We start from the raw sequence: 14,227 nt of genomic DNA, 5'->3' as shown, positions 1-14,227 counted from the left end.
TCCACAACAACCAGCCGAGGTGTTCCCTTGAATTATGTAAATGTATTTATTATTATCAGCACATAAAATGTACACTTACCGAATGTGCTTGGGTTGATATAAGGTCCCACTTTAGTACAAACTTTTATTTTTTAAAGGCAACATGCATCATTAACCTTGACACAACAAAGATAAAGAAAGCCCTATTCAACTGTTTGAGTATGGCGATACAAAAAAAAACCTAGAGGTCATCTGAGGTTACAGTTTGCACAACTATTATATTAAAGGAGCCATTGTCAACAGGTCAACGCCAGGGTATCTATTATGTTTACTGTGTAAATGTTCATTTCTTCTTCTCATCGTCTTTGTCTTTCTTGCTGTCAGGTTTGGATCCTGTCTGTGAGGCCAGCGAGCCCATGGCATTCCGGATGGCCTCGTTGTTGGGGTCGACACCCGGTAGGTTCTCCAGGACGCTCTGGAGGAACTCTGGGTCCTGCATCACATCATAGTCCTCCTCATCCTGCAGAGAGAGATTAACATACGCTAGAAAAACAAGAGCATTTGAGCATGTGTAACAGGCGGGATATGTCCGCTACACATGTACACTTTCATCTCAGTGGTGTGAGAGACTTGGCCATACCTTAACACCCTCTGAGTCTACAGGGGCTCCTGTGTCCATGTCCATTGACTCTGCACCAAACTCTGCTGGGTAGGATAGGACAGATGTTACAGACTGACTGTGCCATGTTATAACTGGTTATAACAGGTGTATGTCACTGACCTCCACCCTGCATGGACATCTGTAGAGCGTAGGCAATCTGCTCGTCCTCCGTCATGCGGCTGAAGTCGGGCATAGCGGGCGTGGCCGTGTCAGCCTGGGGGACTGACATCTTCAGCAGAGCTTCGTCTGACTCTAGAACAGGAGGTGGTTAACAGTTTAGCCCCCCATATGCAGTGCCTCCCTCCAGGGAAGATCCAAGTACAGAGAGGGGAGAGACATAATGGGCATTGGTTGGTTGCCAGTTATAGATGAGTGATTAGTTTGTAGGTAGAGGTTTATAGTTATGTGTAGATGGAGAGTTGTGCATTTGTCTCACCGTCAGCGGTAGGCGAGGGAACCCCGGCCTCAGTAGCAGACACCACTGCTGCCCTGCGAGTCTCATCCTCCTGCCTCTGTCTCTGCTCCTCCATAGACACCCTCAGAGCCTGGAGAAGGCACCGAGTGCAGAAAAAGTTCAAAGGGGGAAGATTGTAGCATAAGATAATAACCATCCAAAAAAGAGGCAATGAGAGCGAGAAAGAACTAGAAAGTGTAAAAACAAGAGTGAGAGAGGATGATCAACCCATCTAGTCCTCCCCTCTCACCAGTGCCAGCTCTGGGTCTGCACTGGGGTCCACTCCAAACTCAAAGTCACTGGACCCCAGGCCCAGCATGGCTCCTCCCTCCCCAGCAAGGATAGGAGAGGACAGCAGGGCATCAGCCAGACTGGGGCCTGGAGGCACTGTCACAAGATGGGACCCTGCTCCTTCCTTCCCATTCAGAGTGTTGATGAAGGCCGTCAGCTTTTCTGTGTTCACCTCCTGGAGACCAAAAGAAGGTTATATAAGGGAGACAGTGATGGCTATAAAGAAATAATGAGACCAGATAAATATTAGGTAAGATATTTGGTACCTCCTCTCCAAAGTTAATGATGTCCACACTGACTTTCTCTTTCTTTAGACGCTTTGCCATTTTCACCAGCTAGAGAGAATGTGACAGGAAATTATGTCAGAGGGGACATGCATGCAGCTATCAACACACTGCATTGATAGAGCACTCACATCCTTCTCGTTGTCCTCCACTGGGCTACCCACAAAGGCAATTATACGCATCTTGTGGTTCTTCCCCTGTCTGTGCTTCAGAGCCAACTGGGAGAAGAGAGGACACAGGGTTCAGTGTCGTTACGAACAATAAGATGAAGTTGTATTGTATTATTGTGTAGTATACATACATGTGCCACTCTGATGCCTGTGCAGAAGCTGATGTTTCCACGGGGCTGGACAGCGTGCAGTTTAGACAGTATCCTCCCTGCGTCTGCAGTCAAGGTGGTCAGCACCTCACAGTTACTGCGCAGAGAACAATAGTTACTACACATTTCTTACACTCAATCACTAAAAATAATCACAAGTATCCAGGCATCCTGTAATATCTAAATGATGAATGTTTAAAATTTTTGTTGCGACCATAGGACAAGCACAAAGTCATCTCACACACACAGCTCCTTACTTGGCCATGGTGATGAGTCCCACATTGTTCTCAGGGTTGCTGCGCGTCTTGGAATGGCACACAATGTTGACAGCATCTTGCTGGGCCTGAAGTCTGGTGGGGAGGAAGTCTCCATTCCTCATATACTCACTGTTGTCCACACTGAGGCGCACGGACAACACAGTACATACATACGTTACACAGTGTAGCATGTCGGCCAGGGAGGGGCAAATCCAGTCCTCAGGGGCCAGAGTTGTGTCACACCTTTCCCCCCATCCCTACAGCTTATTTAGAGCTCATGATTAGTTGATTATTGGAGTCAGACGTGTTAGCTGGAGCAAAAGTGTGACACCAACTAGGCTCCCGAGGACTGGACTTGCCCATCCCCGATAAAGGCCCACGAGAGCAGGGTTTCCCAAACTCGGTCCTGGGGCCCCTCCTTGGGTGCACATTTAGTTTTTTGCCCTAACACTACACAGCTGATTCAAACCACCAAAGCTTGATGAGTTAATTTGAATCAGCTGTGTAGTGCTAGGACAAAAAAAAACAACGTGCACCAGGGCTGAGTTTGGGAAACCCTGTATTAGAGCACAGTGACAAGGTGGCTGGTATTATATCTATATTTAGAATAGGGTTGCATAAATTAGTTAATGCTGCCATTTGTACGTTTTTGGGCCCACCGACCAAATTCAGATAGAAATGCGAGTTATGTAATTATCATTGAAATAAAGTATTTTACGTTTGGTTTTGTACACCAGCTTCAAAACAGCTGAAAATACAATGTGTGGTTATGGAAAATATATTTCGCAGTGGTTTAGATGGTACAGTGATACTCTACACTATACTTACTTTTGTCAAACTAATTATAACTATTAGAATTTTAGCAACCAGGAAATGTAACGTGCATCTTAGTGTCACCTTTAACTGGCAACAGTAACATTCTGCCAACCGTTTTCCCCAACCAGGACTCGCCATTTTACCCCCTTCTCCCGGACTACTGCTAATCCCTAGACAGACTGATGGTAAGGGATATATTCAAGTGCCTAGCTAGCGAATGTTGTCGATGTTGACATAGGAAGCTTTTATCCAGAACAACTTACAGTAGGCAGAAACAAAGACTGAGGTAATCGTTTACCGAACCTTATGTTTAAACTACTGCCTTGTTCACCAAATAACAAAGAATACTAGCTAGCTAATGATAAGTTTCGGGATGAAATGCTTGCTACATTGGCAAAATCCATCACGACCTTACTGGAAACAACTTCTCGGAGTACATCTTGCTAACTAAACTGCTCTAAATTCTCAAAATTATTTTATTGTAATCATAACCGTTGCATGTCATAGCGAAGTTAGCATTAGCAAGCCAAAAATGACTCAGGAAAATGGCTAGGATTGCTGGCCTGACGTGTTTACATAACTAATGTTAACGGAAATTTCATGATAAAAAAAAGACGCACGTTCACATTAAACTAAACAAACTCTTCCTCTTACTTAGTTTAAAGAATAAAACATATGACAATTTTTTTTTCTTTCCCTTACCAGACCATAGTACTTTCGAGCCCCATCTTGGAATATTTTTGTTGCTACGTCACCAGAACTGATGGTCGATGGGAAATGCAGCTCGGCCCAAAAATACCTGCGCATATATTTGTTGACAACGACTTACACGTACACCACAGGGGGTTGGTGGCACCTTACTTGGGGAGGACGGGCTGATGGGAATGGCTCGAGCATAATTAGTGGAATGGTATCAAATACATCAAACCATGTAGTAATTCAGTAATTAGTGTAAATAACTCATTGTGGAACCAATACCACACTCTGTGCCCTTCCTTCCCAGCCATTATGAGCAGCCTCCACTAACATGCATTATGGACCAAGAGAGACTGTATTCCATATTTTGGTTTGGTTTACTGAGCAGGGAAGCTGGGCAGGGTTATCAGGGTCAAAACATTCAAAAGAGCACAACTTTTGAGGGCCATGGTTGGAAATAGCATTAACAAGGAATATATTGAGCTTTTTACAAAGAAGGTGGGTTAGGGAGGAAAAGTAGTGAACGCAAGAACACCTAATATTACATTTTTGGGGCCCTGCTTAAGGCCTTCTTTGCCTCTCCTGCAAACAAAAACCTAAGTCAACATACTGTAAAATGCCATGTCAATGACAGACTCCCCCACTCACAAATAAAGTGATGTGAGTTTGTGGATCTACTGTAGTGTAGACCTACCCTTCCATTCCCTAAACAGTTGTATCATGTTCAGGAATAAGGACAAGAACCAACATTTAGAAAATAAGTTTATTCTAAAATCAGAGCCAATATGAAAAACATTACATCAATGAAAGATGGTAGAAGGAACAGGCAGCATGAGAAGGCATTTCCGTGACTACTATATACATATACAAATTTTATACAGGCAGAGTAAAAATAGAGTAATTGAAGCATAGACGGTAACCAGCAACATTGGCTCGGAGGCTGTGTGAAACATTCAACGTAAAAAAGCATGGGACATCCTTGCCCCAGAACAATGGAGAATATATCACTATCAAAATCAAACATGAAATATAAAAATTGTCAAATAATCCCCTCCCATATGCAATACACTACTTAAGTCGCTGACATTTCCTGTCAGAAGAATACATTATTATATGTACAATCATCTAAGATACATGTACAACTTATGAATCATTTCAGGCTACAAGGTCATAATACAAATACAATAAATACGATTTTTGAAACTTTAAGATGGCAGACTTGTTCATGTTGCATTAGTTCATATGTTCTGTAGTGTCTGTGTTGCAAGTGTACCGCCCTTTGGGCACCAAAGGGTGAGGTGTCTGTTGTGCTATGGTCCAGACAAGTCACCAGACACTGCAACGGGTTTAATCCAGCATCTACACAGAAGCACACAGGCTTTAAAACAACATTGTTCTGACTGTCAGATGTTAGTGTATGCTTAACTTTACAAACTAAAAGTCATGATCGGTGTTCATGGAGTCAAATCCAGACCCTGTTGTCACACTAAGGCCCTTGTTATAATAAGACACAATACCATCTATTGAAAATGTGATTCAAAACTTGGGAACATGGGGCTTGGAGAGTTCTTTGGTGGACAACTGTTCTCAAACAAAAAGCACAAGACTGAACTGAGCTCTTTGAAATGATGGGGAAGCGGAGCAGGGTTATCAGGGTCAAAGGTCAAAACATTCAAAAGAGCACAACTTTTAATTGAGGGCCATGTTTGGAAATTATTTAACCAGGAATACCATATGAGCTTTTTACAAAGAGGGTGGGTTCGCCAGGAAAAGTAGACGCAAGAACTTGAAATCAAACCCTGTAGTAGGTTATTTGTGTAAATCACTAATTTGGAACCAATTCCACCCTCTCTGGTGCCCTTCCTTCCCGTGTGCTTTAAAATACGTATAGTTATCATGCAGGACAGCTCCTCTCAAACGGTGAGTGCTGAAACGGTTTGAAGGCTCATTCAACTCAGATCTGTTAGGAAAACATCAAGTTAATCAAAACTCAAGTTCTGAAGCATAAGTTTCCATATGCAGTGAGTTCATCCATGTTCAAGCCTTCCCAATTTGTCATGACAGTTGATCAGAAAGAGCTCCACTTCCAGCCTCTAGTTTCTTCAGGGCATTGCTGTGTTATTGTACTCACCCATTCCCTTTAAACATCCCTATTGTCTCACGGTGCATCAATGAACATTAATCATTTCCACCAAAGGCTGATATCCCCCAGTTTGTCAGTCTGTCCATCTCTCCCTCTCTGCTTTCAACCACATGTGCACTCCCATCTACTTAGAAATGTGTCCTCACAATCAGGCCATTGTGGCCCTTTAAAATCACACTGTGTTGGTGTGAAATACAAGATCTAGCATAACCAGTAGGTAGTGATATGTATCCCTGTGTCTGAAATATCCTACTACAGGATAAATAGTATGAGCTACCACCCAGAGCTTGTGTTAGTATTCTACACAGTGACTGAGCAAATGGGGAAAAAAACAACAAACCCATGTTTATATAAACGTTAATGTACAAGAGGTGTACTACAGAGACGCAAACAAAGTCATTCACACAATGTGGTGAGTCTCAAACTCAGTGGGGTGAAGCAGCCATTTCTGTAGCCAGCAGAAATCCCTTGTTGCTTATTAATGAAAGTCAGGTCAGTTAACAGTATCAAAGTGCTTGAATGACGGTGGTAGAATTACCATTGCTTGAAGAACACGTATAATCTTTGTGCACAAAACAGTCTAAATGGCTGGGTGTGAATGAATGTGATGAAACTGAACTGCCATACGAAGACAGAAAAAGGCATGTGTAGAGTGTGTGTTAAACGCTCGCTCTGAATTTTGATTGACTCATTCCTTTCAACCCTGCCGGTTGATTGGTCAATTTTCTTTCAAAGATACTTTTGATTGGTAGTGAGAATATAAAAACAACAGACAAACAAGAGTTTGAATGTATGTGTAACGGGACATTAAAGAAACAAAAATATGAGAGAGAGAGACAGCTCAGCAAGACTAGCACCAGACAGACACACAGGCACAGCTATAAAAAGGAAGCCCGTAAGTGACAGGAAGCTAGCGATAGTGTGGTCAGGTCACTGTCCTGTCCTTCTGTTACTGCTCCTCTTTGTCTCTTCTCTGGTGTGGTGAACCTCCATTCGAAGGATCACCAACTAGATTCAGCCGTGGGGTGATTTATTTTTCTTGAGCGGATGGTCAGGGGGCCGGAACATAATTACAAATCATTTGTAGACTGCAATTTGACCGCAAAAAAGCCCAAACAGATCATATTTGACAAACAATTTCAAACCTTGCTTACAAATCATTTTGCATAGGAATACTTTAGAACAGATTTCTTAAATTGAAATCATTTAGAGCGGATTTGCTGGCGTTTACCTTTTTTGTCCACCAATAAAAATTTTTGCATCCGCACGTCTCCAGTTGGGGAACCCCGCTCAAATCTAAAGGTATGGAGGTGGCGGCCATTACTATGTTCTTGCTCTGGTCTCTCACTCCTAGATCAATATAGCACATGTGGTCTCATCAGAGAGGAAGATTCCAGGATAACCATGGAGACAGACAGAGCCTTCCCATCAGCCGGTAACACTGTGTATAGCAGTGGAGGCTGTTGAGGGGAGGACGGCTCATAATAATGACTGGAACAGTGCAAATGGAATGACATTAAACCATGTGTTTGATGTATTTTATACCATTCCACTTAAGACATTACCACGAGCCCGTCCTCCCCAATTAAGGTGCCACCAACCTCCTGTGGTGTATAGCCTACCCATACTGCCCTACCAAGAAAAAAGGCAGTAACTGCTCATTTGGTCAAAAATGAGTTAGCATGTATTTAATGTAGCAAAAATGACTTAATCATGAGGGCAAGTCTCCTGCCTCGTATTGTGTTTGAGAAAATGGGGTTGATATTAGCAGTAACTCCACTAGGTAACTGTGAAACTAAGGTAAATAAAAGCCATTTTTCTCAGTTCCACACTATGAGCAGTTACTGCCTTTTTGCTTGGTAGGGCAGAATAGCTCTGGTCTGTACATTCCTGCTCCCAACTCCTGTCAGTCAGCTACTGTATACATCCATAATCTAAAAGAATAGAAGGTCTGTGTGATGAAGTCATATGATCTGTCCACAGCAGTAAAAGTGTGGTCATAATAAAAAAGACACTACATATAGAGATGATTCTCCTGTCCGTCCCATCTCCTGGCTGTGTGGAGGGAGAAAGGTGTGGACAGATGTAGAATGATAACATTTGAGATATTATGATTGGAGTAACTGAAAACGGAACCCAAATACTGTCCACAAGAAGGAATGCACAAAGTAACAGAACCGAGAGTGATATAGAGCATGGGGTTCCACCTCCACACTGTTGATGCAGGGGTGTCTAAGCCCACATCGCTCTCCCCTTCAGGCTTTGTGATAGGTGGGACAGTGTATGTGGGTTTCATGACACAGAGACTCCTGTAACTTAGTTGGAGAAAGGTTTCTAGCAGCATACCCATGTGTCTGTCTGGCTGACCAAGCCTTCAGACAGCCCCCACCTCCTCACACATATATACACCTCTCTCCCTCTTTGTTCCTCTCTCTGGCACCCAGTCACACTCTCCCTCTCTTTCACTTCACCACCCCCCCATGCCGTTCAGTCAGCCTGAAGTATGTTCCAAACCTCCCCCGCAGAAAAGGAGTAATGGATCGACAGAGTGAGAATGGAGGATGCAAGACTACTCTCCCCCTCTCACTCTTCCACCCACCTCCTTGGTTCCAGAATCACCTTTTCCTCAGATGACTCCAGATCAGTTGTTACTGTGGGGGACACACAGGGAGGGAGGCCAGTGAGCCATGGGAAACACCATAGTGAAGATCTTAAGAAGAGGAGGAAAAGGATTGGGCCAGACTTACAAAGCAGATGTTAGTCTCTGGGATGATGTCTGATAGTGAGATGGCATCTTCATTACCCGACTGATCTCCCGACGCTTCCACTTCCGCACCCATACTGAGAGACACAGAGAGAAGACTGATAAGGGTGTGTGTGTGTTCACGTAAGTGGGAATACATGAATCAGTGGTGTAATTCATTTGTGTACCTGTGGGAGACACCGTGGCCTTGGTCTGTGCTTGTTACTGCTCTATGTACCTCAACCCCTACTGACCTAGAGAGAGAGCGAGAGAGAGAGGGCGAGAAACACATGAGAAATGGATGACTTGAAGAGGAGGACTGACTTTGTGGATGAGAGGGGATGGAGGGTTGTGTTACTGTAGCGGAGGAGAGGAGGAGGTGAGTCCTGTGCTTCCTAATGAGGACGTGGAAAAGTTGGCCTCTGCATCCCCTGACCCTCCCGCCAGGGGAGGGGTCCTTGGCACCAGGTCTGGCCTGCCCGACTGCATGCCTGAACAGAAAGAGGGAGTAAAGAGGGGAACTAATGGCACAATTCCAAGTCCACCCCTAATCCCTTGTCCATACGCACTTCATGTAGCTCTGGTCCACCTTAACCTCTGATCAAACATACAATCAATGTTTGTGTTAACTGTTCACTCACCACTGTCTCCATCTGCGTCAGCCTTGTTGAAGTGTGATTGGTAGACGAGTCGGGAGTCCACCACAGACTGTCCAGCAGCGTGGGAGAGGGGGGTGGGGCCTCCCAGAGTAGGAGCTCTCCTCAGACCCCCCGGACCCCCACCACGAGACTTCTTGGATGGGGAGAGCTTCACTGAGGGGTGGGGAAAACAAAATAACGACAGCACGTTATATCATAAAAGTAGATATTGAAACAGAAGACACACACACACACAGCAGTCTTACATGGGATCTTCTTAAACACTGTGTTACACATGAATTGTTGGAAGCGCTCAGCGTAGAAGCCTGGTCTGTGCACCGACACTGTATCCTACAGAGGAAAAGGAATAAACCAGTTACAACCTGACATAGGCCTGACATAAGCAGTGGCAGATCTGACACATGCATCTGTGGCATCGTTCATAATGTACTACAGGTAATGTGTCTGTGTGTAGGATCTTACCCCATCATGGACGAGGGCCTTCCACGAGTGTTCCAACTTCTTGATGAACCTGAAAAACAGTCTTAGTGAACGTAGCTCAGTTGGTAAAGCATGGCGCCAGGATAGTGAGTTTGACTCCCGGGACCATCCATATGTAAAATATAAGCACGCATGACGAAGTCGCTTTGGATAAAAGCATCTGCTAAATGGTATATACAGTGAGCTCCAAAAGTATTGGGACAGTGACACATTTGTTGTTGTTTTGGCTCTGTACCCCAGCACTTCTTGGATTTAAAATGATACAATGACTATGAGGTTAAAGTGCAGACTGTCAAGCTTTGATTTGAGTGTATCCATACCAGGTCAGTGTATCATTTCAAATCCAAAATGCTGGGGTAAAACAAAAAATGTGTCACTTTCCCAATACTTTGAGTACTGTGTCATTATATTACCATGTGAAATTGTATGAAGTCTGTACACAAGAACGCACACACACAAAGAAACACAAGCACCTACCTGTAGGACTGCAGAATGTCGATGATGCCGATAAAGACCAGCAACCTCTCTCCTTTAGAGTTCCTGGCTGGGATCCCGCCCATACTGAAATGACATATGCCACACCAACCAATCACCATCAACAAATCCTGATTTACGTGACAGTTTGCATATTTTCCCAAGGTAATATTGTGTGATGTATTGATTGACTCACTGGTCCTCAGACTCCAGGGCTCCCTTCCCGCGGGCCTCTCCCTGTATAGACTCCATGGCTGTGCAGTACAGACTTTTCTGGGCCTGGGGTCGGCGCTGGTCTGGGGTTACTGCCCCCTCTGACACCCCACTGTCCCCCATCTGCCCCCCACCTCGCTCCCTCTCTCTACTAGCCTGCTCCAGGTTATGGATCCCCACCAGTAGACTGTAGTCCATGATTTTAAAACTCTGCAGGAGCTGGAGCACACACACAAACACATAAGAGTTACTATACAGTAGACCCAAACAGCACACACAGAACACACACACCCTCCCTCCCTCACCAGGCAGTCTCTCTGGATGGTCTTGCTTAGGGCGTTGTAGTTGTCCGTCTCCAGCAGTAGTCCATCAGGCAGGTCCTGGATGAAGTCCAGGTCTTTAAAGGTGGGAAAAGTCTTGTCCCTCTCCTTGGCTGAGGCCCGTCTCTTATAGGTGGAACCCTTCATGTCGTACTTATGGTGCATGTGGACCACGCGGGGCAGCAGGTTGTTCATCACCACCAGGCGGATGTTCTTCCCTCCCGCCTGGATGCAGTACAGACCGTAGAACTTAGGGAGCAGGGTCCGTTTGTTCTGATTCAGGTTCTATAGAGAGGGAAGGGACGGGTAGAAAGGAGAGAAGGAGAGTGAAAAAGACGAGGCCACCGCAGACAGCTAGGTATTATATAAACACTAAAACACAGGCCACCACAGACAGCTAGGTATTATATAAACACTAAAACACAGGCCACCGCAGACAGCTTGGTATTATATAAACACTAAAACACAGGCCACCGCAGACAGCTAGGTATTATATAAACACTAAAACACAGGCCATCGCAGACAGCTAGGTATTATATAAACACTAAAACACAGGCCATCGCAGACAGCTTGGTATTATATAAACACTAAAACACACAGGCCACCGCAGACAGCTAGGTATTATATAAACACTAAAACACAGGCCATCGCAGACAGCTAGGTATTATATAAACACTAAAACACAGGCCACCGCAGACAGCTAGGTATTACATAAACACTAAAACACAGGCCACCGCAGACAGCTAGGTATTATATAAACACTAAAACACAGGCCATCGCAGACAGCTAGGTATTATATAAACACTAAAACACAGGCCACCGCAGACAGCTAGGTATTACATAAACACTAAAACACAGGCCACCGCAGACAGCTAGGTATTATATAAGCACTAAAACACAGGCCACCACAGACAGCTAGGTATTACATAAACACTAAAACACAGGCCACCACAGACAGCTAGATATTATATAAGCACTAAAACACACAGGCCACCACAGACAGCTAGGTATTATATAAGCACTAAAACACACAGGCCACTGCAGACAGCTAGGTATTATATAAGCACTAAAACACAGGCCACCGCAGACAGCTAGGTATTATATAAACACTAAAACACACAGGCCACCACAGACAGCTAGGTATTATATAAACACTAAAACACACAGGCCACCACAGACAGCTAGGTATTATATAAACACAGGCCACCACAGACAGCTAGGTATTATATAAACACTAAAACACAGGCCACCACAGACAGCTTGGTATTATATAAACACTAAAACACAGGCCACCACAGACAGCTAGGTATTATATAAACACTAAAACACACAGGCCACCGAAGAATATCCCCCCACCACCTCCTTCAATATCTCGCTATGAAATCCCCCCCCCCTCCTCCTCCTTCAACATCTCACCATGAAGGATCTCCTCCTTCAACATCTCTCCATTAAGTACCTCCTTCAACATCTCACCATGAAGGATCTCCTCCTCCAACATCTCACCATGAAGGATCTCACCTTCCAACTCAGTGCCTCTTTGCTTGACATCATGTGAAAATCAAAAGAAATCAGCCAAGACCTCAGAAAAATATTGTAGACATCCGCAAGTCTGTTTCATCCTTGGGAGCAATTTCCAAACACCTGAAGGTACCACGTTCATCTGTACAAACAATAGTATGCAAGTATAAACACCACGGGACCATGCAGCCATCACACCGCTCAGGAAGGAGACGTGTCCTGTCTCCGAGAGATGAACGTACTTTGGTGCGAAAAGTGAAAATCAATCCCAGAACAGCAGCAAAAGACCTTGTGAAGATACTGGAGGAAACAGCTACAAAAGTATCTATATCCACAGTAAAACGAGTCCTATATCGACTTAACCTGAAAGGCCACTCAGCAAGGAAGAAGCCACTGCTCCAAAACCACCATAAAAAAGCCAGACTACGGTTTGCAACAGCACATGGGGACAAAGATCGTACTTTTTGGAGAAATGGAGAAATAAACCTCCCATGCCACTCTGTCAACATCACGGCAAATCTCATGTGAGTGCATCCCATCTATTGGCACAATGGACAGTTTTTAACATCTCGTCCCGTGTTTTATGATTCTCTGGTCTGATTAAACAAAAATAAAACTGTTTGGCTGTAATGACCATCGTTATGTTTGGAGGAAAAAGGCGGAGGCTTGCAAACCGAAGACACCATCCCAACCGTGAAGCACGGGGGTGGCAGCATCATGTTGTGGGGGTGCTTTGCTGCAGGAGGGACTGGTGCACTTCACAAAATAGATGGCATTATGAGGAAGGAAAATTACGTGGATATATTGAAGCAACATCTAAAGACATCAGTCAGGTGATGTTAAAGCTTGGTCACAAATGGGTCTTCCAAATGGACAAAGACCCCAAGCATACTTCCAAAGTTGTGACAAAATGGCTTAAGGACAACAAAGTCAAGTTATTGGAGTGGCCATCACAAAGCCCTGACCTCAATCCTATAGAACATTTGGGGGCAGAACTGAAAAAGCGTGTGCGAGCAAGGAGGCCAACAAACCTGACTCAGTTACACCAGCTCTGTCAGGAGGAATAGGCCAAAATTCACCCAACTTATTGTGGGATGCTTGTGGATGGCTACCCAAAATATTTGACCCAATTAAACAATATAAAGGCAATGCTACCAAATACTAATTGAGTGTATGTAAACTTCTGACCCACTGGGAATGTGATGAAATAAATAAAAGCTGAAATAATTCTCTCTACTATTATTCTCTCTACTATTATTCTGACATTTCACATTCTTAAAATAAAAGTGGTGATCCTAACTGACCTTAAACAGGGAATTTTTACTAGGATTAAATGTCAGGAATTGTGAAAAACTAAGTTTAAATGTTTTTGGCTGAGGTGTATGTAAACTTACGACTTCAACTGTATCTCTCCATGAAGTCTCCCCCCTCCTCCTTCAATATCTCTCCATGAAGTCTCCTCCCTCCTCCTCCAATGTATCTCCATGAAGTACCCCCCCTTCAATATCTCACCATGAAGTATCCTGGCAGTAGCTTCTGGAGAAACTCAGCCTCTTTGTGCTGCACCGTCTTGATAATGAACTCATCATCACTGGACACGTAGAAGAGAGAGCCGCTGGCGCCGGAGTTAGACAGCTCTATCAGGCCATCGTTACACAGAGAGTACTGTAGGAGAGGAGTTAGGTAGCATCCTGACCACAGAACTACAACCAGACACAACCAATCAACCATAGAGAACTACAGCCAATCAACCAGATTCAATTAAGTGAATTTTTGTAGTCTACTGACCAGGTAGTCATCTGGCCGGATGCCAAAGAGTTCTCTGAAGTAGCGGAAGGCGATGGGGGCGTAGGTCTTAAACCTGAAATCACTGTAGTGGTGGGCAGGGGTCAGGTTACTGCCCTCACTGAGACAGAGAGA

At 44.4% G+C, this 14,227-nt stretch overlaps 2 protein-coding genes across 3 annotated transcripts in view; both read right to left on the bottom strand.

Moving 5' to 3' along the window:
- Positions 1-22: 22 nt before the first annotated feature.
- LOC135521758 (26S proteasome non-ATPase regulatory subunit 4-like) lies at positions 23-3,852 on the bottom strand. Of its 2 annotated transcripts, none has more exons than XM_064947461.1 (10): positions 3,764-3,852; positions 2,246-2,386; positions 1,971-2,085; positions 1,801-1,887; positions 1,652-1,720; positions 1,345-1,560; positions 1,077-1,185; positions 761-892; positions 620-684; positions 23-499 (listed from the first exon to the last, which is right to left on the bottom strand). In XM_064947461.1, exons 1-10 carry the CDS (start codon positions 3,787-3,789, stop codon positions 323-325), a joined length of 1,137 nt encoding a protein of 378 aa, XP_064803533.1. In that variant the 5' UTR covers positions 3,790-3,852; the 3' UTR covers positions 23-322. The 2 variants fall into 2 exon arrangements, with proteins under 2 accessions (XP_064803533.1, XP_064803534.1); XM_064947462.1 differs by having other exon boundaries at positions 620-681.
- Positions 3,853-4,502: 650 nt separating this feature from the next.
- LOC135521756 (phosphatidylinositol 4-phosphate 5-kinase type-1 alpha-like) overlaps positions 4,503-14,227 on the bottom strand; it is a 29,261-nt gene continuing 19,536 nt past the window's right edge. The window contains exons 5-16 of the mRNA XM_064947460.1: positions 14,096-14,213; positions 13,820-13,972; positions 10,775-11,074; positions 10,453-10,688; positions 10,260-10,343; positions 9,765-9,813; positions 9,548-9,632; positions 9,285-9,455; positions 9,002-9,134; positions 8,832-8,897; positions 8,648-8,741; positions 4,503-8,551 (exon numbers count right to left, since the gene is read on the bottom strand). Coding sequence (XP_064803532.1) covers positions 8,549-8,551; positions 8,648-8,741; positions 8,832-8,897; positions 9,002-9,134; positions 9,285-9,455; positions 9,548-9,632; positions 9,765-9,813; positions 10,260-10,343; positions 10,453-10,688; positions 10,775-11,074; positions 13,820-13,972; positions 14,096-14,213 — 1,492 coding nt within the window. The 3' untranslated portion in view covers positions 4,503-8,548. The remainder of the gene's footprint in view (positions 8,552-8,647; positions 8,742-8,831; positions 8,898-9,001; positions 9,135-9,284; positions 9,456-9,547; positions 9,633-9,764; positions 9,814-10,259; positions 10,344-10,452; positions 10,689-10,774; positions 11,075-13,819; positions 13,973-14,095; positions 14,214-14,227) is intronic.

The sequence above is a fragment of the Oncorhynchus masou genome, chromosome 30 (assembly GCF_036934945.1).
Source record: "Oncorhynchus masou masou isolate Uvic2021 chromosome 30, UVic_Omas_1.1, whole genome shotgun sequence".
Taxonomy (NCBI): Eukaryota; Metazoa; Chordata; class Actinopteri; order Salmoniformes; family Salmonidae; genus Oncorhynchus; species Oncorhynchus masou.
Note: the sequence above shows the minus strand (reverse complement) of the source record. Positions and strands in the feature narration are given on the sequence as shown.

Excerpts from the sequence above, each read along its gene's own strand:
- LOC135521758 (XM_064947461.1), bottom strand. The coding sequence starts at position 3,789 with ATGGGGCTCGAAAGTACTATGGTCTG. Across the intron at positions 2,387-3,763 it reads CTCGAAAGTACTATGGTCTG|TGTGGACAACAGTGAGTATA; the intron begins GTAAGGGAAAGA and ends CGTGCGCCTCAG. Across the intron at positions 685-760 it reads GATGTCCATGCAGGGTGGAG|CAGAGTTTGGTGCAGAGTCA; the intron begins GTCAGTGACATA and ends TATCCTACCCAG.